Source organism: Parasteatoda tepidariorum, chromosome 1 (assembly GCF_043381705.1).
Source record: "Parasteatoda tepidariorum isolate YZ-2023 chromosome 1, CAS_Ptep_4.0, whole genome shotgun sequence".
Lineage (NCBI taxonomy): Eukaryota > Metazoa > Arthropoda > Arachnida > Araneae > Theridiidae > Parasteatoda > Parasteatoda tepidariorum.
Window position 1 is genome coordinate 70,786,133 of NC_092204.1, and position 27,477 is coordinate 70,813,609.

General features: G+C 29.5%; 1 protein-coding gene across 1 annotated transcript in view; it reads left to right on the forward strand.

Moving 5' to 3' along the window:
• Window positions 1-18,403: 18,403 nt before the first annotated feature.
• LOC107450911 (coactosin-like protein) overlaps window positions 18,404-27,477 on the forward strand; it is a 34,302-nt gene continuing 25,228 nt past the window's right edge. Inside the window, exon 1 of the mRNA XM_016066857.3 lies at window positions 18,404-18,580. Coding sequence (XP_015922343.1) covers window positions 18,504-18,580 — 77 coding nt within the window. The 5' untranslated portion in view covers window positions 18,404-18,503. The remainder of the gene's footprint in view (window positions 18,581-27,477) is intronic.

A 27,477-nucleotide genomic window follows, 5' to 3' on the forward strand; every position in this document is an offset into this window, starting at 1 on the left:
GGATAACAATAACCCAATAGGTTCAAAGGGTCACAAACAGGGCCGTAACTACGCCGGGGCAGTCGGGGCACTGCCCCGACGGTCAAGGGGGCCCCATATGAAGGGACCATGCGACATTTTCTCAAAAGAGTTTATATATATATATATGAAAGAGATTGTGTGAAGATTTGCTAAAATCTTCTTTTTCGTAGTTACAATCGACTTTAACATAGGGTGAAAGACTCTTACCGAGAATTATTTCCCTTCCTCAAAAGAGCAAAAACGCTTCACAGAAAAGAGGAACNATTTTGTACTAATTACAAATATTAATTTTATGACTTTTTTTTAATTTTTACATTATTTTTTTTTTCTTTTCACCTTTCTTAAAAAATTTTATTACTATGAAATCTGTTTTGCAATTTGCTTTAAATATTTTTCAAGAACTGAAACTAATCTAAATTTTTTAAAAGGAAATCTTTATTCCAGATATTTATTTTAATGCAAACTGATGTATAATCTTTGTCACTAACTTAAGTGTATAAATGTATCTACCAAACTAGAATCATTAAATACATTTAAAATCTGTATTTAGTATGTGTTTTGTAATTATTTTTAGATGTCTTGAAGTCTTAAATACTTATTTGTGCTGTGTAACCAAAAATGAGTTTTTTTTTAAATATAACATTTTACATTCTAGTGTTAAATTTACAACTTACAATATTTTGGAATTCCATTTATATGTGAACAAGTAACATATTTTCATAAATATATTAGACAACATGAAATAGCTAAAATCACGATTAGAGATGGAGTACACAAAGTTTTAGAAAGGGCCCCGGCAAACATTTTAGCCCCAGGGCCTCGAAGGGAGAAGTTACGGCACTGGTCACAAAGTGTGAGGTTTGCATAATTTGGTATCACCAAATTTGGGAAAAGGGCGAAACTAAAATAAGTTTTAGATTAAAGATAAGAACGATAAATAACATGCTATATCCAGATACAGACTTAACATTTAATACAGTAAGATGATGTTTCCAATGAGAAAATTACAAATTCCCTTATCAATGAAAAAGGTACTCACCACATACAGGAGGAAAAAGGGGTAACAACAATGAGAATATATAGACTAAAGAAAATCACACCAATTTTTCCATTCAGCTGAATATTTATTTTCGTAAAACATTATTTTTGTAAAACTACTTATTTTGTTATTTAGTAAAAAAACAATATATTTCTACACATTTTCGTGACACAGGAGATATCTTTTAAAAAAGAAATGGGTGACAATGAAGGCGTCATGCATAAAGGTAAAATATAAAAGAACGAGTAATTTAACCGTTAGAATAAATTTGAGAGGGCTTTTAATGTTAAAAAAAATTAAAGGTATTAAATGTTGATTTAAATTTTACAGAAATTGATTACAGCTATGGATTTAATTTAAGATAAAGGTGTGGAAAAAAATGTAAAAAAAATCCCTCGATACGGACCGAAGTCCGCATCTCGAGAAAAAAAAAAAAAAGAACCAGCAAGAAGGAAGCACAAAAAAGTATGTCTTCAAAGTGACTTAAGAAATCCTTAACTGGTATAGGACCAAAAAAATTACGGCCAATTAAATTTAAAGATGCGGAGATTGGTTAGTTAGCCCCCCTAAAATTAAAAGAAAGGCGTGAATAGAGGGGTTGGTTAACTTTCCCCACAGGAAGTGCAATGACCATGAGAAAGGTCAACAAGTAAGTTAAAGATAAAATTGCTAAATTGAAAAAAAAGGAATAACGTTTAAAGAAAAATTAAAGGCTTAGGTAAAATAAGAAAATAATTTGTCACTTTACATTAAGTGTAAATGTGACAATACCCGGACAGACTGGAAATTTCTTTATAAAATTTTCGAAATCGTAAGAAAATTTTAATTTCAAATAAATATTAAGTAAAAATCAAAATATAAGGATTTTCCTCAATACTAAAAAATCCGAAAAGTTTGAAAACAAAAACTGCTTGAAATACAAGTAACCAAAAAAACAATTAAAATAATCTTGTTTAAAAAAATAATATAAAATAAAATTCAAAACTTAGCATTAAATGGTTAAAGTAGAAAAAGATATAAAATTGGAAAGAAAAAAACACAGAAACAGCAATTACAGTTCTAAGAAACAAAAAAAAATAAAACAATTTAAATCAATACTAATAACAAGTGATTATATGGTGAGGGCAACAAATTGGAAACATCAGTAAAAGCTTAAAAAAATTTTTAAATACATGGATCTCAAACATATTGTGACGCAACTAAAGAGAGGAAAAAAACGAAAAAGGCCAAATAAAACAGAAATATGTAAATACAATTACTAATAATTGTCGATTAAAATGACATAAAAGAAGAAATTATAACATTAAATTAGAATCAAAAGTAAAATTCGATTGCATTTTGCAATAAATAAACAATTTTTCAATTAGTAATATCAACATAATTATGAAATTTTGATTGGAAATGTCGCAAAGAACGCACCATGTTTGAGATGATCGTACATTAAATTCATTGATCATAAAATATGTGAACTAAAAAATACGCTAAACAGAATTATGTTATCCTTACACTCGAATAAAAAATTAATTAGACAATGTGATAAAAGGATTGGAGAAAAAATTGTTCGTTAATTAGCAATATAATTTTCTAAGTGCTGACACAAAACTGAGTGTTTAAAATGAGAAAAATAATTTAAAAATTATTCTGATATTCATTAATATAAGGTTTTACAAATGATGTATAAAACCCATTAAACATAATACTTACACTTGTAAGAGACATCTATTGTAGATTATTGTATTAGACAAGTATTGTAGATTAAAAACTCAAATTAGTATTTAAGCAAACATTGTATTTTATTAGTATTTAAACAAACTTGGCAAAAGCAATTAAAATAATTATGAAATGTTCCTTCAAATCAATTAAGTGATAAGGGTTTAATGTGTGATAAGTCTATTTTTCTAAAGCTAAAGTGCCAGCATGAAAAAAGGAACTACTAAACTCAGCGGCGCGACAGCCCATAGAGGGCCAAGGCCTACTGTGCCCATCTCAGTTTTCTTGACTTTGGGCTCTGGGGTGCAGGAGCAGATGTTCCGATCAGGTGGTCAGCCAAACGCGGAACCCCCAGTGTTTAGTTCCCAAGCATGCTTGGTACTCATTTATCGACCCGCTGAAGGGATGAAAGGCTGAGTCAACCTTGCCCGGCCCAAGGATCGAACCAGGGACCTGTGGCACAACAGCGGGAAGCGTTACCGCTCAGCCACCGGGCGTCATGAAAAAAGGAAGATAAGAAAAATATCTTTCCCTTTTTGAGGAAGTGGGGGTGAAAAGTTTCTTGACACTGTTTTTTTATTGAAGGCAACAAACAGGGTTCTGATGGTCACTCCTTGAGGTTGCAGGTGGCCCCACAGAAGCACAATATTATCTTGTCATTCCATCCTTTCCTCCACAGGACTCACTTTCAACTGTGGACATTGTGGGAATGGGTATCTTTCTGCACCTGTTTTTCCCAATTAAAAGAATTGATGAAACAGGAATCGACCAGGGGTTTTGTAACATCCTGTCGTGGAAGAGGCCATCATTTTTTAGGGTCTTGTTTATTTTTGACAAGTAAAAGGGGGCATGCCCAAGAGCTAACTGCGCGTTCAATAATACCTGCCTCAATCATGTCATCAAGTTCTTTTTTTGTAGATTCATGTAAAGCTTGAGGAATGGGGAACGGTTGAGTCTTAATGGGGGTGATAGATTAAAATTTTAAATCAGGAATAATTTTATCCGTGCATTTTAGAGTTTTAAGAGATTTTGAAAAGGCTGAATATTTTTCCATTAATAAAGAAAGAATTGTGGACTGCTCTTGTTCATTTAAATTTCTAAGATTAAAATCATCTGTAGATAATTGTTCTTTCCTCAATTTTAAAATTTCATCAGATGCTTGAATTAAATTACACGTTTGATTATCATTAACAACTTGCTACCAAGCACGATTGCTATACGCCCATCTTTTCCGTCTTAAAATAGTGGATAATCCTGCCTGCCCCCTCTGCCGCAGTGGTGCGACGATGAATGCTGAACATCTTCTCAACTGTTCAGCTCTCACAAAGTACTGCATCTACTCCCGATACTGGGAGGCCAGAGAACTTTTGTTCAATTTAAATTCTTGATTTAATTTTTGTGTTTGATGTTTTGTATATTTCATATCTTTCTGTATTTGTATTTTTCTTTTCTTTTGATCTCTGTACGGCGTTAGGATAATGTCTATATCGCCTGCTGCATTGGAAATAAAAAAATTATTATTAACAGGCGAATCATTAGTGATGAAGATTATATTCAGGAAAGGTGTTAATTATGTCCTCAACTGGAACAGAATTAAAATCTGGGGCAATATCAAAATGAGAAGAGGCTTCTCCAATATTTGATGATGTATTTTTAATTACAGTAGTGAACGTATCATTTACAGCTGTATGTACAGCAAAATGAAGCTCAATGTTTCAAATGTCATTTGGTTTAAAAAGAATATCATAAATTTTCATATTTTGGGGGTTAACAATTTTTAGTTTAACAATTTGAGATTCTTGGGGTTCTAATTTTATCTTTCGGCTAAGAATTATATTAAATATATTCTTATTATTGATACCGGATGTATTACATTCTTTATCAAAGTTTGACGAATCATTATTGGGTTTCGTCTCTGTTTTTTCAGTAGTGGGACTGATAAGAACAGATATTTTCTGTTCAGACTTTAACTGCTCATCACACTGTTTATCAGATAAAGGAAGTACAGTTTCAGAATTATTACAATTAACGTTATTATGATCAAGTGACTCATCGAGGTGATTGGAATTTGAAATGAGAGAATCATTTGTTTGGTTAATGTTGATTAGTTCATTGGTCAACATAGATGTAGTAGAAACCTCATCAATATTTTAAGAATTAGAAGGGGAATCTAAATCAGATTGGATATTACAATTTTGTTTATTCTCATCATGTTTAACAAAAGAGACAATTTGTCCATTTAAGGAAACAATTTGTTTTTTAGGCTCTATGATACAATTATGTTCTAGAAGAAATTCATATCCTAAGCTAAGATACCACAAAAGTGGGGATTTTGGATAGATGTAATATACATTGGATGTTTGAAAAAAGTCTTGTTAATCTTAAAAGAGGCATCAATACAAGCTTCGAAGTTTAAGGAAGAGTTAATGGTAGAAATAATAACATTTCTTGATAATCGTTTCAAGGTCTGAAATTGAGATAAGATACGAAAGACATTCCAGATACTGGCGAACCAGTGTCTAATAAAAATAGAACTTTCAATTTGTTAAATTTGAGCTCGATTATAGGTGGCAAGAGGATCTTGGAAAGAACGCCGGTGGCATACGATAGGTTAAAGTATAGGATAGGAACAAGTTAAACATCAGATGGAAGAGGTATGGTTTTGAGGAATCCTTAAATGTAAGACAATGCTTGAAGTGTCCCTCGGTTGGTCATATAACAAAATTCTGAAAGTCAAATAAAATATGCAAAAATTGTTCATCATCAGAGGAACATCCTGATTAGGACTGTAGGGAAGACCTATTTTGTACCCACTGCAACAAGGCAAACCAGAAATACAGACTGGAACTGGATGTAAATCACTCACCGTTCGATAGAGTATGTAATCAATATTACAGAGAGAATCACGAAGAACCGATTATGGGCTATAGTCCAAATAATAATTTTAGAATCGGTCATATTAGCTTGCATCACTCTATCGTGACTCACCACCAGCTTGATGAGGATATCATAGATATGAATTTGAAAGTAATCAGCCTAAGTGAGCCCTGTTTTGACGAAGGGAACAATATTGTCGGCTTTCCTGAGCAATTTTAACTGGGGTAAATAACCTGTTTAACGTTATGAATGAACGTGACATTGTTGCAGTCACCTTTAACTTGGATAGAGAGGAGATAATATTCATATCAGTATACCTCTCTCCAAGCGAGGATATTATGGGAAATATTTTGACTCTGGGAGCTCTCTTGACCAAACACTCTGACAAAAAAGTGATTGTTGCTGGTGACTTTAACGCAAAGTCGAGATCTTGGGGTCCCACTACAAATGCCATTGTTTTCGATATTATCTTAAGTGTTAATAAATTTCATTTGATTAACAAAAATATCGATTTCTCCTTACAATATTAAAATATCGATATCTCCAAGCACTATTCAAGGGGAAAAAAATGGAAAAATCCTCCATGAAATTCTTTTGAACTTCCGAGCAACTCTAATATCATTTCCCAATCAATTTAGAATGTGTAGAATTTTTTTAAAAGTATTCTTTAAAGAGCAATCATAGAATCACTACTCGTAAATTGATACTTGTTGTAACAATTTATTATGTAACAGACAAACAACTGAAGTCATAGTAAAATGTGATGCTTTAGCAACTTTTGCTTATACTCTTTCAAAAACTGTCTTTAAAGCTTAAATCGTGTGTAAAATTAATCTTACTGCATCACTACAATTTACTTAAAACTTTTCTTGTGACGGATTGCTCACAAATCCTGTGGTATACTCAACTTAAATCGACTATTTAATGAGGCTTGAACAAATTATTCCCTAGATTTAATTTTGGGTATCGAAATGATGTATCATTATTCGTCATTTAAACACTGTGACACAACTAAATTAATCTTTATCTTTTCATCGTAATCTTCTTATAATAGCATAATGTAGTTATTATATTTGCCGGTAATATTCGTTTTCGCATATTAAAACAAAACGCTTTAGAGTTATGAATATGCACCGATTTTGTTCCCCGGATTCGTTCGTGAAGGTGAATTATAGATTAGTTTTTGTAATCTGTATAATCTATGGTATGTTAACTAGCAGTTACCATACATTCGCATATTTAATGTCGTTATATTTCTTAACTATTTTATATGCAAGATAAACGTTTACAGTTCCTGTGAAAAAATGCTTTTAAATTTAATTTATCGTGAATGTAGATCAACCGATCAGACGCGCAAAACAAAAGGATAACTTTTGATCTAATGATCGGATTTTCCCGTACTCAATGGTTCGAGAGGCTAACTTGAAAAATGCTTATTAATTAGTGAAGGAGATAATTTAAGTTCCGAAATCAGGCACAAAAATGTACTTTCAGTGAACGAACATATTTCTTTTTCAACAGATTTAAATTACGGACACTCAAAATATGAGAAGTAGTCAGGGAAATATGAGCCAAATAGTCAGGAGAGCGATCAAAAATTTGGACCCTTAAAACTGTTAATTATACTTTTTGCGTATTACGACATATCCCGAGAATTTTTTAAGCGAATGGAATATTTTTTGCACTCAATTATAAAATTCGTTTATCCAAATACAATTCCATGCAAAAAATAACTTGCTATTATTTTTATTTAGTAACAGTCGTAAAGTCTTGTAATACAAGGTATACTAGTTTTTTTCCCCATCCTTTTAAACAACGAAATTTTATCTGACAAAATAAAAAATTTGACAGCAGTCGGTCGAAAAGTTTCTGAGCTTCAGAAAATCACAAATTTTAGCTTCAGCTTCTTCTCAAATTTTAAAAAGACTGATAATTAGAATTTGATTTCACTAAAAAATTTTAACTTTGAGAAAAATTCCCTGTCGTAATTTTTATTGAAACTACCGTTCATTTGCGACGCTTAAATATGAAAACCTGCCTCCCACAATTGGTATTTGAATTTTAATCGGTAACAGGTAGCAGTGGTAGTATTTGTAGATATTTTGCCCCACCAGTATATTCAAATCAACCATCACCGAACTTGGGTTTATTATGCCGGGAACTCAATTTACTGAGCCATTCCATTTTATTTAACTATAGTTGATGAATATTTCATATGATGGGCTATTCAACTGCTTTCATTCAGTTTTAGATTTGTCGTTTTAAATTTCATTGTTTAAGAGAATGTCAGGTTTTTATACTTAACAATTCAGAAGTTAAGGATATTATTAAATTATTGTAACATTAAAAATAATGTTAAAATTGTTTTTTTTATTTAAAAAATATTAGTATTATTATTAAAAATTATTTTATTAAAGTTTAATTTTTTTTAAATTATTATTTTTTAAGTTATTATTGAATGTTATTGTTAATTTATTATATTGAACAAAATAATCAGCAGTTACAAACAGGTGTGTTTTTTTTATTTAAGCAATTTGTTCTTAAGATATTGTGTAATTATTAAAAATTATTTTATTTAAGTTTAATTTTTTTAAAATTATTATTGAATGTTATTGTTAATTTATTAAATTGGACAAAATAATCAACAGTTACAAACAGGTGTGTTTTTTTATTTAAGCAATTTGTTCTTAAGGTATTGTGCAAAACGCAAAATGTAAAAATATCATTAAGGGGTCCTAACTTTCGACTGCTGCCTCTACTACATTTTCCAGATTGCCATATCCTAAAAGTCAGGAATCTGTCAGGGAATATATATATATATATANTATATATATATATATATATTATGTTTATAGCTACCAAAATATTTCATTTTCTCTAAGTAAATATATATCGATCCGAAGGTTATGGATATGAAATTGAAATTCAATATTTGAAGCTAATATTAAAAAATTTAAAACAAAATTGATACCAGTTATTAATTTTTTCCAGGTACGTACGAATCCTGGATGAGGTTTTTGAGTCTGATTTCATATCCTAAATTATTATAACGTTTAGTAACTTAGATTAATAGTTATTCAGAGTTATTCTCTTTTTTACCGATTATGTACTTAACCTAGTTTGAGTGAACAGCTAGTTACTTTTATGTAAAACTGTGACATTGAATTTGGTTGTTCGACATAGATAATGAATATTGAAGTAAGGAAAATAAATAAAACTTAGCTTAACCTTCAGTCGAAAAATGGATCTTGTCCATCCGTTGGTTGTATGTGTCGACTTGTTCCGCTTAGCTGCTTTTACTTAGATAAACCTATCGCTTCCTTCGAATGTTGCTGCTCTTCAAAAGAATGTATCTTAGTTTATAACTTTCATTTCCTTTAGTAGAATCTTGCAGCAGTATTATTTACGTTTTCAGATGATGTTTGTCTAAATTTAATAAAACCTGATCATATTCAAAGTTAAGTTATCCCATACCGCATTTTGGTTTTTCAGGCTCATTTTTCACTTTTTGGTTTTGGATATTGTCAGTAATTAAGTTCAAAGTTGTTTAATAATTAGAAAATGACAAAAAAAAATAAAAATTTGAGGAACTACATTTCCAACTAGGCTAACGGAGAAAATAATTTTTGCCATGCATAAAACATGGGTCACATCGTTTTCAAAGGGAAAAAAAAAGAAAATTAGAATTCAGTGGTGATAAAGGTCAATACAAAAATTATGCATCCTATTTTTTTTTGTTTGATAACTGGCAGAAATAAAATTTGATCCTTTATAGTGTTCAAGCTAGTTGGAAAGGGTTAAATTTTCCATTGCAAGATTCCATCCTCCAGTGGATAAAAATTTAATAAATTTGCTTGCTAACTGTAACTGAAATGTCCTATCCAGATCTTTAAAAACTCACTGGTTCACCTTTTCAATTTAATATTCTAAGAACAGAAATCCTTAAATAATTAGAAAGGTAAAGAGGTGAGTTAACGAATTTTCTTTCAGCAATTTTGCTACCATTTCTTATTGGCTTAACGAGAACGAGTGTCAGCTTACCAATTCTAATTACAAGCAACTTAAATTGTAATATAAACTATTGTAATTGTGTCACTGGTTCACCTTTTCAATTTAATATTCTAAGAACAGAAATCCTTAAATAATTAGAAAGGTAAAGAGGTGTGTTAACGAATTTTCTTTCAGCAATTTTGCTACCATTTTTTATTGGCTTAACGAGAACGAGTGTCAGCTTACCAATTCTAATTACAAGAAGCAACTTAAATTGTAATATAAAAATTTAAAAACAAGGAATAATTTTAAATGTAAATTTTATCAATTGTAAAATTTTAATGCCTTAAAACTAGGAAAACGAACAAATAGATTAAATTTATAATAAACTTTAAAGTTGATAGAACAGTTTTATTAAGAGTACGTTAGTTAAATCATCTTCTAATTTTTATTAACTTTTTTCATTGAATAAATCTAGACATATTAAAGAATTTTTTGATGTTCTATACTCTACAACAAAATTAGTTTGTAAGATAGTGTGCAAATTTTTAAATGCTAATTTTATTTATTATTGAAAAAAATATGAATCTAAATTTTTTTCTTTCTTTGGAACAATAATGTAACATTATGGCAACAATCACAATTTTTTCGTATTCCTTGTAACATTAAAAATAATACGAATGAGGAAATCGTTTGCAATAAAGTCGTTTTATGAGAGACCAACGAGATTACTTTTTAGCAAGACAACGCGTGTGAGTCGAAAGACACGATTTACTGCCCAGTGAGAGTTGATTTATATCAATATTGACATCAAAGGCTCGCATTTCTGAGCGATGATAAATATTGATGCGTTCCGATTCTTTACATTTACATGAGTGTTTAGGATAGATATAATTCAGCATGTGAATGGCACAATTTTTCATAAAGCTGATCTCGTTTTAGAGCGTGAAATTGCGAGAGTCATTACCCATGTAAATTAGATCACTTTAAAAGCAATCTTTTACGCTGATAGAAGAAATTTTAATAAAATCATCGTAAATATTGCAGATTTCTCATACAGCGGGATTAATTTGCTGATTTTTTTCCAGCGTATTTATATCGAGACGTAAGGATTAAGGTCTAAAAGTCTATTTTTAATATCTCGTGTTTGTGGGGTGAGGTGAACTAAATGAAATCAAATGCTATTAAATAGATATTAAATACGTATAAAATGTTAATGCTTTTGAAATTTAATTTATGGAATTTGAATATGAAATGAGTTACAGAGATATTAGAGTAATTGAAAATATTGTGGGATTGTTCCCACTTTTTCCGACGTGCGTGTGTTAAATATTTTACAGAATAAACATTAAATATATAATTGGATACAACCAAATAATAATTGAATTTCTAGTTTTATTGTATATTTTTTATTGTTCTTTTTATTTTTATATATCTCAAAAACAAAGTTTATGGGTACAACATTAAATGTATAAATTAAAATCTGAACCACATTTATTATTCTATATATTTGTAAGAGTTAAGTCACGGAGCATAATTTTTATTAATAACTAAATTTTGACCATTTAGAGTTATATTTAGGCATTATTTTACGCTTAATAAACATGTTTTAAAAAAATGCCATCAGAAAGTATAGGCAGCAATTTTTAAATTTTTAAAAATTCTTTTCAAAAAATCTTTATTAATGATTGAATTTTTGATACTCTAAAATTTTATTTAAAAATACAATAAACCTCCTTTACCTAGAATTGGCACATAAAATTTTTAGCTAAATTAAACTTAAATTTCAATAATGTAAGAAAAGCCCTAAAAACCTCCCACTATTCGCTTTACAATAACATAAATCTAACGCTATTTGAACTTTATAGGAGATATATGTAATTTCCCTTCAAGTCGCAGTATCGTTAATTACTAATAAGTAAAAAATATTTATTTGGAAGAAAACTGGAACTTAATTTTAGGTTTTAGTTTTTTTTTCTTTTCTTTTTTTTTTTTTTTAATAATTACATAAAAATGGGCATTTAAATTTTTTATGTTGTAAGATCACGTATTTTTTCACACTTTGATAATTCGAATTTCTTACCTCTTTTTCTAAAGATTTATCATTGTAGTTAAAATCTCCGACAAACGAGTGTAAATCCAATTGTATGTTTGAATAGATAATCGCTTTATAAATGCAAAAAACATACAAATAAAAAAATTACCTCAAAAAATTATTCTTTAATTGAATGAAAATTTTTTACAACCTTTCAATTAATTTGCTTTAATGTCTGTGAGGGCTGAATTTTGCAATCGAAATTTAGTCTGCTTTCCTACTAGTTATAGCACTTATATCTTTTAATCTTTAATGAAATTACATATTTGAATTGTTTTCATACCGATACAAGCAGAATTTATCGTTATTTCATCATAAAATAGAATTTATCGTCAATTAAAATTTAACCAATTTCCGATTCTTGTCTGCTGAAATATTAATTGCAGCTCTGTGTTGGATAATACATAAGTTTCAACCGTTTCCTGACCACTACAAATCGCCAAATTATCGACTAAATTTTATCGACAAAGGGAATTTTAACGTCAATCAAAATTTCTGCTACTATCCGACAAGTAAGAGTGGTTAAATTTTAAGTGAAATGTTGTACTGAATGGCATTACAAATTTCTGTCATTTCCTGAACACTGGAAACAAAAGTTTTAGCTATTTTATTCCAAGTTTATTTTATTCCAAAATTATAGCAGAAAGCAATTTAATTACAATTAATTTTATTATTATACATTATATTATATTATACATTGCATTATTATATTATCAGGTTTAGAAGAAATTTGGGTCCGTTAACTGACCCTTCACAAAATATCTTTTCATAAAAACGGACCCTTCACAAAATTATTTTTCCTTTAATCGGACCCTTCACAAATTTGTTTATCTTCATTATTGTTTTGTTAATTGAATAAACCCTTCCCAGGACAAAAAACAAGAAAGATGGATGTAAACGAATTAAGTTTTATCTTCGGCAGACAATTCTTCCATTATTCGTCCGAAATGAATATTCTACGTTCAGGCTAAGCAGTATAGACTAAATACCAAATATTTGTATGTTGCATCTCTAATTTAGAAGCAGCAATTGTTGTTTATTTATGAAAATTTAATTTCTTTCATTATAATTTTACAGTGCTGAGCATAATCTTGATCTATTTGCAATTTAAAAACTCCTTGAAAAAGTGTTTTGCAATAACCGGACCCTATTTGCACAAATTCATAAAAGCGGACCCTGGTTGAAAGAATGTGAGTAATTTTTTCACAATTTTACGAAAACCGGACCTTTCACAAAATGTCAGGACAGACCCCTGATTATACATTATATATTACATTATTAAGGGCCACTCACAAATTACGTAAGCATTTAAACGTAGAAAGGAGCGTGGTTTACTTAGACGCCGAAGGGAGAGGCGTATACGTAGTGTTTATGTAAAACCCAAATATCAGTTGATTTTTAAAGTTTTGTGGAAAAAAGGCAAAATGTAATAAAAATCCTGAAAATTTTTCGAAATTAAAGTAAAGTTTAATTTTGGAAGAAAAAAAAGTTTAAAAAAAAATCAATGAGTTTCACAATATTATAAAAGCAATTAAAATTTAAACTTTACTTTATTCCATGTTACATTTTTTATTTTAATTATCACAGCAAAAATCTCCAGTTAAAATCAAAGTTAGAGCAAAAACGGGGGGGGGGTTGTAACTGTCTTACATAAATGTAGGAGGGGGTTTGTAGTTTGTTTATTTTTGCTTATAAAGGCTGGAGGGGAAGTCCGAAATGACCAAAAACATGCTAACGCAATATTTGAATGTCCCCTAAGTTAACTATTAACATTGTTCCTTCGAATTATATTTTTATTACTAAACTAGGTTCTGGGACAGTTTTTAAGTGTCAATGGACCTATAAAAAACTGGTAGACAAAAGAAACTGAGGCTGTCTGAATCTATGAATCAGTGTTTACATTAACCACGGCAAGAATAAAGTCATTTGCATTTTGTAAAGCTTAGTGTATTTACGTAGAATTTAAGGGTGCAACTTTCTTTCATATAATACTACGCAAACTATAACAGCCACCTGTGTGTGGGAGAATTACAGGAAAGCTGAAAATTCTGCCGGAAATTGCCTTGAGTAAATTTCGCTCTATTTTGCTTTTCGTTTCTACCATTAATACTTTAAAATAAGAAACAAAAAGTAATTAATTTTATAACAAAACTTTTTTTTAAAGGCGAGATGGTCTGTAGTAGACCTGAAAATTACCATTCGCCACGTGGCGAGTCAGAAAAAAATGTGGCGACTTAAATTAAATAAAACGGTCACTCTTTGACATCCTTTCTTTTTTCTTTCTTTTTTTCAATATATCCACTGACTGAGCCGCGTTGGCTCAGAGTATTCGCCTTCTAATGAGGTGAACCGTGTTCGATTCAAATCGGGTTTCTGGTCGGTACGAATTTCACACCCTGCTTGCACCAGCCACAGTGCTGATGTGAGATATCCTCTGTGGTAGACGGATCATGGGTTAAAATCTCATTGCCACCAGGCTAACCGCGTGAGGTTCTCGTGGTCTTCCACTCCATGTAACGCAAATGTGGTTAGTTCAATTAAAAAGTCCTCCACGAAGGCAAATTCCTCCCAATACTTGATCCATGAGTTCCTTTGTCTTCTGGATTGGGTTCAAAATTACAAGGCTAATTTCAAGGTCACGTAGTTGAACATTAGTAGTCGTAAGCCCAAAAATTGGGTCGGCTGTTCAGAGACGGTTTTAAAAAATAATATATATCCACTCACTCTTTTCAAAATTTTGATCCTTCAGAATCCATCAATTAGTGATGGAAAGATTCATGTGGAAGGAGAGTTCTTTAACAATTTACATTTTTCAAAGCTAAAATGTATACACTAAATATATTTCACCTCCCGAAACACTTTTAAAAAATTTTTTTTAAGTCATAAAACAAACTGTCACATATTTATATTATTTTTTTAGTTGAATTATTTTTTATAATTGTAGATTATTTCTAATGTGATTTTTTTTTTTTTTTGAATATACAATTTTATTCAAGCAAAAAAGAAAAAAAAGTTTGCGTATTAAGTGAAAAGGACCTAATTTCACTTACTTGCATTTTTTTTCTCCCATTAGTATTTCAAAATAGCGAAGAAGAAATACCATATATATTACAAAACTTTTTTTTAAATGCTCTATGCTTTGTCCTTTTTGCTCAACCACTATAATTCCCCCATTTGTTTTAATAATATTAATTATCACCATCAGTATTTCCAAATGGGAAAAAAATAAAACAATTTTAGCATACCTATTTTTGGAATACGAAATGTTTTTTTTTTTTCCTCCACCACCATCATAAAAACAAAAAGGAATTAATTTCACTACTTAGCTTTTTGTTCAAACCATCAATATTTCAAAATGAGAAATGAAAAATAACAATTTTATTACCAAACTTTTTTTTAAATGCGAAATGCTCTGTCGTTTTTGTTCAACCACAATTTTTCTCCCATTTGTTTTTATAATATTAATTATAAATACAAATAAGAGTAAATCTCTCGCGACTTTGCTTTTTGTTTCTACCATTAATATTTTAAAAAGATAAAGAACAATAAACACCAGTTTTATTATAAAACTTTTTTTAAAATTTAAAATGCTGTGCCGTTTTTGCTCAATACATAATACATGTACACAATATTAAATATAAAAATAAATGAAAGTAAATTTCCTTACTCTGCATTTTGTTTCTAACATTAGTACTTTAAAATTGATTAAAAAAATGACACCAATTTTATTACGGAGCATTTTTACCCCAACCCATCCCTCTTCCAATTGTTTTTTAGTTAATTAGTATTTAAAACAACGTTTATTAAATTTGTAAAAAGCTAACGCTTGTGGGGGGGCAAGGAGCTGTCCTTGCATCAGAAAGGTTCTGGGTTCGAATCCCGGGCTAGGCATGGATGTTTCTTTCTCTCTATCTGTGTTCTATGTCCTTTCTGCTTTGTGTGTGAATGTGACCCGCCCTATAAACGGGTTGTGGTAGTGCGACGTGGGCGACGCTGCTCCACTGCCGTGGCTTCACCACAGGTGCCCACTGGGTAACGAAAAGAGAGTTAGCAGTTCTGGCACTTTCTGTGGCCAATGGACAAAAGTTCCAAGTGCCCGCCAGAAAAAAAAAAAAAAAATGTAAAAAAATTCTTTAAAAGTGTAAACAAAGGATGCATCGGAAATTTCGTTATCGAAATTTATTTTTATGAAAATATGTAATGGGCATTATCATACCCATTTTGAATTCAAACTTCATTCCATAAATAAAATAATTTTGAAATTTTTAAATGTTTTTACTTGTAAATTCCGCATTGAAATATACTCCTTCCCTATATATGATAACAAAAGATAATTTTGTTTCTTTTTTACAACCAAATATTCTGGTGAATATGTAAATATTTCTACTAGTAACATATTTATAGCTTTTTAAAATGACAAGAAGTAAATGTGTCACAAAATATTCTGCTATGGGCGGTTACTCACATTTTACACTATTTCTTTCATAAGAAGTTTTTAGGAGTGAACCAATTGGAGTAGCTACACAAGTTACAAAATAATCCATTAAGTATTTTTTTGAGAAATTTAATAAATCTCAAAAGTATGTCTTCCATTATTGTTGGGTAGTGTATATTCAGAGAAGAGCGTTTCTGTGTCTAATTCCGTAACTTATTTAATTGTTAACACTAATTAGGAAATATGAGGTAAATCCTTTAAATCAAGATTGGTTTTTAGCATGCATCTTTAGAATAAAAGTTATTCAAAATGATTCTTATTTTTATAATTGCTTAAAAACTTTTCGGTATATTTTCATTAAAATTTAATCTTACATCGTAAAAAATTATTTATTTGAGAGTTCAAGAAAAAATATCTTTAAAACATATTAAAAATTCGATTTTTAATACTTTTAAATAAATTTCAGCATATTTATATATTAAGAACTATATACGTTCACACCAGAGATGAATATACAAAATAAAAAAATAACATATTAAAATATGAACCAAATTTCAAAGATAATTTTAATAACACGTTTTCAATCTGGCAGGGGGGGGGCAATAAAAATCATGGATATGAATGAAAATGCGTTGAATATGACTTTCTAAAGGCCCACTTGTAAATTTATTATTCAGTTTAGTAAAAATTCATTTTTAACATTTATTACCCTGAAAAAATCTTAAAAATCTTCAATTCTGCAATTTATTATTGATATATTCGAAGTAAAAATTAAATTTCACCTTTTTGGTCCTAAAAAAAGAATTCAAACTTTTCAAAAAGTGAATTTTTACTATATCCAATAATGAAGTTATGATTGAGTTTAAAAATTCGCATTAAAAACATTTTTATTCCTTTCCGTAATTTTTTTCCCCTTCAGCGGGATTAATAAAGAATTATTAAAATTATTTTACATAAATTTTCTACGAAGTTATGTATCTTTGCATTGTATATATTCAATCGGTGCGTGTGTACCGGTTCTTAAAATAGAAATATTTATTTAAAAAATACCTAAAAGTTTGATATATCTATAGTTTTAAATGTATATACATAATAATTAATATCGAATAATAATAATATCGAATTGTAATAATCATAATAGTCTAGTCCAGCGGTTCTCAATTTTTTTTAACAACGGAACTGTAAATGATCAATCTTCTTTCGGAGGAACCTCGATTTTATAAAATATATAAAGACAACTATAAACGTATTAACTAATTAAAGACTGCTTTGTTTTGAAAATATTCATTATGAGGAATTGAATGTTTTCACAGTTTTATCATTAACAATCTTCAATCGGGGTTTATGTCCGACAAATGAATTCACAGTCCTGGAGTTTAAGGTAGCCAAATACTGAATTATGTATATGCATGATTATGTATTATTACTAGTATTGATGCATATACATAAGCTGAAAATATATGAGTTAAGTCGAATTATGATTTTTGTTGAAGTAAAAATAAAAAACCTGCCACAAAGAACTACTTAAAATGACTGCTGCGTTGAAAATGGTTATTAGGGAACATATTTCTTTATTAACTAATTTAATTATTTTATTTTGATTTTAAAAGCGCGATGCGAAATGCTAATGCAATTTTTTATAAATGCATGTCCTTTCTTATAATCAATATAATGTTACCGATGTTTGAAAAAAATGCGATTTCTTTTTTTGCTTTAAATAACTTTGTAAAGACAACCGAAGTATTAAGTGAATAATAAAGTATTGATTGAATACAAATATAATGACAAGTTTTTTTTTTTATTTTTAAGAAAAGGGTCCTAACTATCGGAACCCCAATAACTCTTCCACGGAACCCTATTTGGGAACCTCTGGTCTAGTCAATAATCATAATAAGAATTTTTAGGCCTACATAATGATGATCTACATAATAATAATAATGATCTAAACGTCTAATATAAATCTTTAATATATTAAACAAAATTATTTTTTTTGTAACTATAAGAATTAAAATAAATTTCGAATTTTTTAATAACTTTCCGTGAGTTCATCAAACTTGTTGCTTAGCTGATCACCATATTGATCGCTTGTTGGAAAACCGTTATTACAGCATTCCGACGATGGGTGATATTACTTTCCCTGCATAGCAACCACCTTCGTCGTCTGGTGTTGCGTGAATCCATTGGTTGCACGTGACACGTGACGTAACCGGTGAAAAAGGGGCAGAGCCGTCACTCGAGTTCGTTTCACTGTCTGTCATTTGGAGTTGTGGAGATTTCATTACAGTGAGTTGGGTGTTTTTTTCTGTATTTGTGTGGAGAAGGAAAAAAAAGGAAACATGGCAAGCGCTGTTGATAAAGACGGTGTTAGGGATGCTTACCAAGATGTGAGAGATGATACATCGGACACAAATTGGTGAGTTGTCAAATAAGAAATTGTATTTAAAACGAGACTTTTATAATATTGTGATTTGTTTCTTTGTTTTAAAAAAGTGAAGGTTTGCAATTGAATCAAGTTTAAAGAATCGTAATGATTTTATAAGTATTTGTGTTTTATGAATGTAAAGTGTGAGAAATGAAATTTGTATTTCTACATTTATGTTTAATTGTATCATTACTTTCCTTTAAATTTTTATGATTAATTTAATTCCAGCACTTTCACCAGAATGGAGAAACAATGTCTGGATTTAAAATTTTTTAACCAACCTGCGCGCTAAGCTTAAATTTGAAGCATTGTTTGAATCAAATTTACTTTAAAATCCACAGTTAAAAGCTTCGAAAAAATCATAAAAAAATGTTTAACATATTTAATTACTTTAAAAGTTAATAAAATTAATTTTATTGTCCGACACATTAATTTTTTTAAAATTATTAATTATTTTTAGAATTCTACAAGATTTGCTATGCAGTGCTTTATTATCGAAATAAATTTTTCGTTTAAATAATATATCTAAACTTGTGACAGCATTGCATCAAATTATTTAATACTATTAAGCTTTCTAAACTTAGTCATTATTAAAAGGAAATTACATCAAATTAATTGAAAAGCATTTTCATCGTATTGTTCGTTTTAAATTATCTATGCATAAAACTATAATATTTCGGTGTTTTTCTGAAATTAGATTTTATTTTAATCTAAAAAAACAATTTTTAAAAATGGCTTTTAGAAAATACTAACTAGTTTAATAAATGTATAGAAGCTAATGGCATATTTTAATGACTACTGTAATCTCTTCCCATATTTATATAGTAGTTTAATTAAAAAAATTTCTAGTTTTAAGTAAGTAAAGGATTAATATTTAAAAAATGTCTTTAAAAAATTTTTATTTGAAAGCTGATCTTCGCACTTGTTTTCCCTGCATGTTGGTTATTATACACAATTTTTTAAAATATTATAATAAGTGCTATTTGCTTAGTTTCTAGAAATAATTATATTAAGGTACTTTTCCGTTTGGCCGGCTCAAGTAATTTCGGCTATTTTATTTATTTATTTAAAACAAAATATTTTAAACTAAAATTGGTCTCATATATTAAAACTCTGAGGAAGATCGATCTACAACAGATTAATTAATAATTGCTAAGTCTTGGCAACTTTTGAGCAGCAACTCACAAGAATTTGAGAGAAAAAATTAAAGGGCACTAACTCGTATCCATCTCAGGACAAACCTCTACGTGTTTTTTTTTTTTTAAATATATATTCTAAATGTTTTGTTTTTTACGTTTGAAATCCATTTGGCACCTTGGCGATTGTAGTAGGCGCGACAGATCACGATACGGAAATACCACAAATTCGGGAAATTTTAAATTAAAAAAAAAAGCTTCCACGTTTCAGGATATTGCTAAAAAAAATTATATTCGGAAAAGTAATAATAATTTGTTAAAGACAGAGTTGAAAAAAATATTAACTCCTAAAAATTTTATGAGCCAATCAAGAGTTAAAACACTATGTGGCACTAGTTGGAAGAAAAAAAAACTGTTTGCTTTGACTTTAACTATAAGTGACGCAACAAGTTTCTGTCTCATTGATCGTCATCACTTAGTATGAAAACGTTTTTGCAGGATGTGACTGATGTTTATCAGTGCATTACCTCGCTTTGGTGAGAAAAGAAATTCATAAGTTCTACGCCAAAGTTTAAAATTCAGTGAATGTGATTTTCATCCCAAATATACACAGACGGGTAACCGCGCGAGTGGGTGGATAAACAATTTAAGTTTCGCAATGAGGAAATTTCGGTGCTTTTTTTAAAAATTAGATTGTTTTAACTGAACTAATATTTTTGTAGATTCAGATTTGAGTGTTTTCTTAACCTGATTTTTTTTTTTTAAAGTTAAATAAGTGTAAGCATAAAGAGAAAAATTATGTTTTTGTGCTGAATGAAAAAATCTAGTAAAAATACTAGAAACTTGCATGTGTTTTGATATTGTAAAAAAATACCATTATTGGCCTTTTGCCATTGTTTACTCCACCTGATTTTTTTTTTTTAAATATTATTAACTTTTTGCTGCTTTGTCAGAATTGGTTGCTGAAGGCTGCAAAGAGTTAAATAACTGTGTTTGTAGAGGAAAGTTGAAGTTGTCGGTATGTGCGACGTAAAAAAAAAAAAAAAAACAGTGGTCCAGCTAAAAATATTTTTGACAATTATTTGGATACTGTAAGCTAGCCTTTCCTAAATGGTATTCCGTGGAAACTTAACTAGGGTTCCATGAGTTTAACTTTTTTTTAAAAATTTTTTACAAATTATGATTTTTGAAACCTGTAGCTATGTTTTCGTCATATCAATCATTTATTATCTATTTAATATTTTGATTAATTTCATGAAATTATTTAAATACAATGCCAATGAAAAAGGAAAAAAAATTACATATATTTATTTTCTTACAACAATATAAAGTAAATACTAAGATAAAAAGGAATTATGGAATATGCATTTAGAAATAATTGCATCATCAAAGTTTACAATTCAAAATGAAATAACTAAATTCAAGAAGGTAGAAATATTTTTTTCTGCTAAACATTGTCACAGTTTATAAGCTCTTTTTCATAAACCATAATTCAGCTTTTTTTATTCTATTTCAACTTATGCATACGACAAAACATTCTAAACTAGAAACCATTGCAGACCTGCAAATTCAACTATCTAACACAAAAACAAATTTTAAAATTATTTTTGATAAAAATAAATCTTTTTATAATTTGAAGCCTATTTTTCTTTTGTTTAGTATATTAACAGTTGCTTTTTAATGAATTTAAAAAAATTTGAGGATCATTGCTTAAAACCATTATCATAGAATAAATGAGATATAGGAAACCAATCAAGTATCATATATATATAGCGAGGTGAATCGATAACAAATCGGCTAAAGTGAATCACTTTATAAATCTGCAACTGACGGCCACAATCTGGGGAAAACTAAGATCTTAAGCTATGTGTCATTTTCATCGATTATTAGTTTTATCATTTTTAAAAGAATATTAATTCCTGAGAAAGCTTACCAAGACGTGCGATGTTTTTATACATATTCGCATAATACGTTTATAATTGAAGGGCAGAGTATATAAAATTTCTTAGTGGCTTAAATTCATTTACTTTAAATTTTATATGCATAGATAATATGAAACAGTACGGCTTCCCTTTAATTCTTGCCTGAAAACTTCAATTAAGGGAAATCCATAAGTCCCCAAAACACATTTGAACTGTTCGCGTTATAGCGTTCTAACTTTTGGCGTTTTACTGTCATATGACAGGTTTTTTATGGCAGGCCTCTCATTGAAGAGGCAAGCTGTAAGAAAGAAGCAAACATGTGGTACATTCGTATACTTTTGCAGTAGATGAGCAGAGGTGATGCACCCATGCTAATGCAAAAATATGGGAATCTGCCTTTCATATGCCTCTAACTTTATTACCTGTTAAATTCTGACGAGTGCACTTGGAACCTTCTTCAACTTCGAACATAACCAAAGAGTTTTATTAAGTTCTTTTGTATATCTCTGTGTATAAGTTGACTTACACACTGGTAATAAAGTCGGACATTCGGTAGGTGATTTGTCGATGCGAATATAAAAAATGAGTTATGAATAACTATTAGTTTACCCCTTCCAAAAACTTTTTTCCCTTAGAAACAGCACTTTAAATTACCATTGAAAAAAATTAAGAATAAGAAAAGTTAATTTATTCAAGAATATTTTAAAAATTATATAACACAATGAAAACTTTTAAAGCATGCCTTAAAGCTATATATTTTAAAATTCAGTAGTGTTAGTGTCTTCACACGAATCTCACTCTTCAGTGGATTCTACTTCGTCCTGATCTGTTCAGTTCCACAAAAAATAGTCCTCACCCCCATTCAATAAAAAATTTGAAACTCCAGGCATTTTGAAAGATTTTACAATAACATTTGGATCCATATTTTTATCACGCGTCTAATATTTGAAACATGACGTCGATTTAGAACAATAGTCGTGGTTGACTTTTACACCCGACATACAAGACATTTGCTATCTCGTAATCGAAAATAGATTGATTATACACCGGGATATACAGTACTTATAGATCTAAAAACTTTAGAAAATAAAATAAAACTGGGGTTAAATAAGACTAAAATAAGATGGTTCCCGTGAAAAATCCAAACTTTTTGAAAAATATCCCTTAGAATCACTTTTCTCTGAACTCTTTAATTCATTTAAATGAATATATCTAATTTATGCATCTTTGTTATGTTTATTTTCATTTTTAAAAGTGTGGTACGTAACTTTTCATTTGTTTTTGATACGATGGAGACAAATGTAAAATAAAAAGAGAAGAGTACAAAAGAGGAAAAAAAGATGTTTAAATGTCCGAAAATACTTATCATAAACTGCTTATTTAAAACTGTGAAATATGAGGAAGAGTAAACCTTTAAATAAACTCTAGTTTCTGCGTATGAATCATTTTCTGGAGTAACAGATGGCCTTAGACAAGAACCACATCAAATATTTGATATTTTTGTCTCCACCCCCTCAATTTCGTCGTTTTCACTTTTCACTGCATTTTTGTGGTATTTTAGGTAAGGAGTGTATCATTTTTTCTCCTATGACCTTTTTATTTATCATTAAAGATACTAAGGTCTTAAATATTTTTTTTTCTTCCGGTTAAAGCGTAACTTTTGTTACGGTTTGAATTTTTGCATGCATAATTTCTTATTAATTAAATAATAAAATCATAGTTATGGGATTGAACTAAGCACTCTTAAACCTAAAACTCAAACTAAGTACAGGCAATAAAGAGTGTTACGCAATTGCCGCACTTAGTATATATAGAGAGATGTCTAAACTGACATCACTTCACTTACCTGTCCGCTGGCAATCCATCAATGATCAATCAGTAAGATAGCAGCCAATAGGAATAAGTTTCTATTGGAATGGGAATATGTATCGTCCAATAAGAATAGAGCAAACAGCTAGTTGCCATTCATAATCACGAAATTAAGGCAATTGATTTGTTCCATTCAAGGATGTAGTTCAGCCTCTGGCTTGGACATCTCTATATATCCAGGATCCTTGTCAAAAATGATGCCAAAAAAAATTATGCACATTAGAGGTTCCAAATTAATGTTTAAGCTAAAGAGAAAAATAATCAATGGAATCACTAGTATAGCAGTTTGATAGGCTGATAAGACTTGTGCTTCTAATAATTGCTTTTCAACTTCTCTGTTTTCTCCGGCAATGAAAGAGGTTTTGATATTTTAATTCACGCTTTCCTCAGTTTCGTAAAATTTGAACGGTATTTGTTTTTTCTTTGCAGAAATATTAATTTGATACCCGAATTATATAAATTTTTTTTTTTTACTTCAGTTTTGACAAGGATTCTTAAGATACGTAATTAAAGGCGAAAACTACGAAACACATCGTCAAAAGTTTTAAAACTAATGAAGTAAAAAAAAGTAAGCAAATGTATTTAAAAAGTTCGAAGTATTTTTGTGTATCGCTGTTTTCAAAATCAGTTTCATGAATATTTTCAAAAATATGTTTTGTTTCGATATTTGGGAGCCTTCCCCTTTCCTTAGCATGAGACATATTGTATAGCACCGTTTTCTTAGCTCATGTAAAGTGCTTAATACCGTTGACGTTTGACGCTGTGTAGCACATTCCGATTTTTCTGCAATTAATTCAAGTGAACTTTCGAATTCTGTTTGTTCGAGTTTCAAATTATGCTATCAAATTACGTAAAAATGAGGTCGATGAAAGAATTTTTTTTGATATTGCGCTGTAATTTGTTGTGTTAATTTTTTTTATAATAGGTGATGAACAGCCGACCTAATTCTGAATTAAAGACTATCAATGATAAACTCCGCGGCCTTGCAATTTAAAACCCAACCCAGAAGAAAGAGCTCTCCTGGATCAAACAGTGGGATAAACTAGCCTTTGTGGATGACTTATTGATGAAACTAACCCACATATGCGTTACATGGAGAGGAAAACCTCCCACGGCTAGCCCTACGGCAAGGGGATTATAACATAACCATGATCTGTCTACCACTATAGATATTTTACGTCAGCACTGGGAATTATGAGAGTTGGGAGCAGAATTCGTATTCAACTAGACACCGTTGGGATTAGAACCTGCCTCACCTTATTGGGAGGCGAATGCTCAATCCTCTAAGTCAGTGTTCCCCAGCCTTTTTATCACCGCGGACCTGTCAACGTTTCATAATTTTACCGCGGCCCGCTGGGGGGACGGAGACGTTGATTGTTTATATTTTAGGTTATTTTGATTTATTAATTTTAATTTAATTGTATTTAAACATGCCTTCAAAATAAAATACAGTTACACCAAAAAATAAATATAAAGTGATTTAACATTTTCATATTATGTCACAAAAAAAAGTTTTCAGTTTTATTTCTGACTGCTCGCTCGCCGACATTTTATAATTCTGAATATTTCAAATCAAATAATGAACATTTCTTATCTTCATGTGGAAACAATGACTGCCCGAGAGAATATTGGTATGGTTGGATAATTTGGAGTTATTCAAGCGTTTCGACAAATGGTAAAAGCCAATCGTTTAACGAATTTTATCGTCTCGTAGACAAGAGGGATGACAACATTGAATACAAAATATTCAAGAAGAATATTTAAACTAAAATGAAGTTTTTTATTTTGAGTTATGAAATTTCCTTTCTGTGGGTAGCACAAAGTGAAAACATTCCATGCATCGTTGGAATATTTATTTTAAATAAAAATGTATTGCAAATGTTGGCGGAACAATTATAGTAAATAGTATTCCATTAAATTAGTATATTAATATAGACAAAAGTTTTCTTATGTATAATTCGAAACGAAGCCATAAGCACACGCTGTGGGTTCCCAAATTTATCGCAATATTTTTCAAAATTTATCTGAACATTTTCGAATGAGGCATAAATTATCGAACTCTTATTGACAACTAGGGTGGCACTAATGAAAATGTATGCACTAATATAAATAACATATTAGCTATAGAAAACGTTTTGTTAATATGTATTTAAAAGAATTAAAAAATTTTTTTATCCTTCTCTTGTAGATATTCATTAAAATTTTATAGTTTTTTGAGCTGTAAGAACTCAAACAAAATGGAATATGTCATATAGTTTAGATAAGTAAGATAGTTTTAAATTTAGAATGCTGTGCTGTTAAGTTCGAAATTTTGTGAAGGATCCCTTTTGTGGTTAGGATTTTTGTGGTTAGGAATTTTGTGGAAGTCTTTAAGGTTATGAAGGGTTTTTAATGTTTTTTTTTCTCTTTTTTATGGTTCTGAATTATACGAGAGTTATTAAACGGACTTTTATTCCTTCTGAATTGATCTTTGTTAATTTTTAAATAAAATGTTATGTAATATTAGTTGTGTTAATTGCCTAACACAGCTAATGTCAAAAAAATGTCAGTTCTGTAAATTTTAAATAATGTAACCTGTAGTTGTAGAATATAAGCTGACAAATTTTAACGTCATAATCACATAATTTTTTATTATAAATTAAAATTATGAGTTTTGTATTATGGTTAGTTAGGCACACTTCGCAAATTTTGGAAACAAGTTTTTTTTCTTCTTTTCTTTAAAAGATTCAAAATCAAAATGCTTTTTTTAATTTTATTTTTTAACTTATGAAAAACACAAAGTAATCAAAATAGTTTCATAATTTAGCCAATTAACCTGCAAACCAATTTTTATCTGTTTGAAAGTAAAGCAGTTTTGGAATTTTAGCTCTTTTTATTTTCACAGAAACAAATTTGATTACAAAATTTTATGCTATTTTTGTTTCCAATATGTCAAAGTTAAGATAGAATATAATTCATATATGTTACAATTAAATTACTTACAAATAAATTACTACGAAAAAAAAAGATATAACCCATTATTGCTTAACTTTCAAATTTTCCATAATATTTTATTTAATTATACTAGATGTCATAGAATCATCTCGGAAATTATTATAAAATCAAGCCTGAAACATTTTATGTAAAAAAGTCGAAATATTTGGACCGCTATGCAAAATATGTAAATTTGTGGAACATTTTTTTCAACTGTATTCACTGAGTATAATTGTTACTTTAAAAACGTTAACTAGTTTATTTTTTTCTTGAATTTGCGAATAACTATTTGAACTTGGAAAAAAAATAACTATCAACCAAATGTTTGAAAAATGCTGTCATTCTAAAAGAAGGAGTATTTTAATATAATCTTTGTCAAAATTATACAGCAAAAAGCTTATTTTCCCGTTTTTGAACAGTCCCTAAAAAAGGCGAATTTCTCCCAATACTTGATCCAGGAGTTTCCTTATCTTCTGGATTGGATTCAAAATTACAAGGCTACGGAGTTGAACATCAGTAGGCTTAAACTCAAAATTGAGTCGGCTGTTTAACGACGGTTATAAAATATTTGCATGTTTACGTCAAATTGAGTAATTTTTACTATGCTATCTTGTAATATTTTCAGTACGTGAAGTTCTAGAGTTTGAGGATTATGTGGGCAGGAAAAACAGAAGAAAAAAAAACTAAGCTTTAAATTTAATTGAATAACCCTTTTAAACCTCAATTCATCGTTATAAGCACATGTTGCGGAGCTACTAAGCACGAATGAATCTGTCTGAAATAGCTCCATGTTAATTTCTTAGTGTTTGAAAACTTTGAGCTGTGCTGTTAGTACTACATACTAATGTTGAGCTACATTAAATATTTCTATGTATGATACAATGCCTGCTTTTTATATTTTTAAAGAATGTGAGTAATGTGAATGTAATAATGTTTTCACAATTTCACGAAAAACGGACCTTTCACAAAATGTCTGGACAGACCCCTG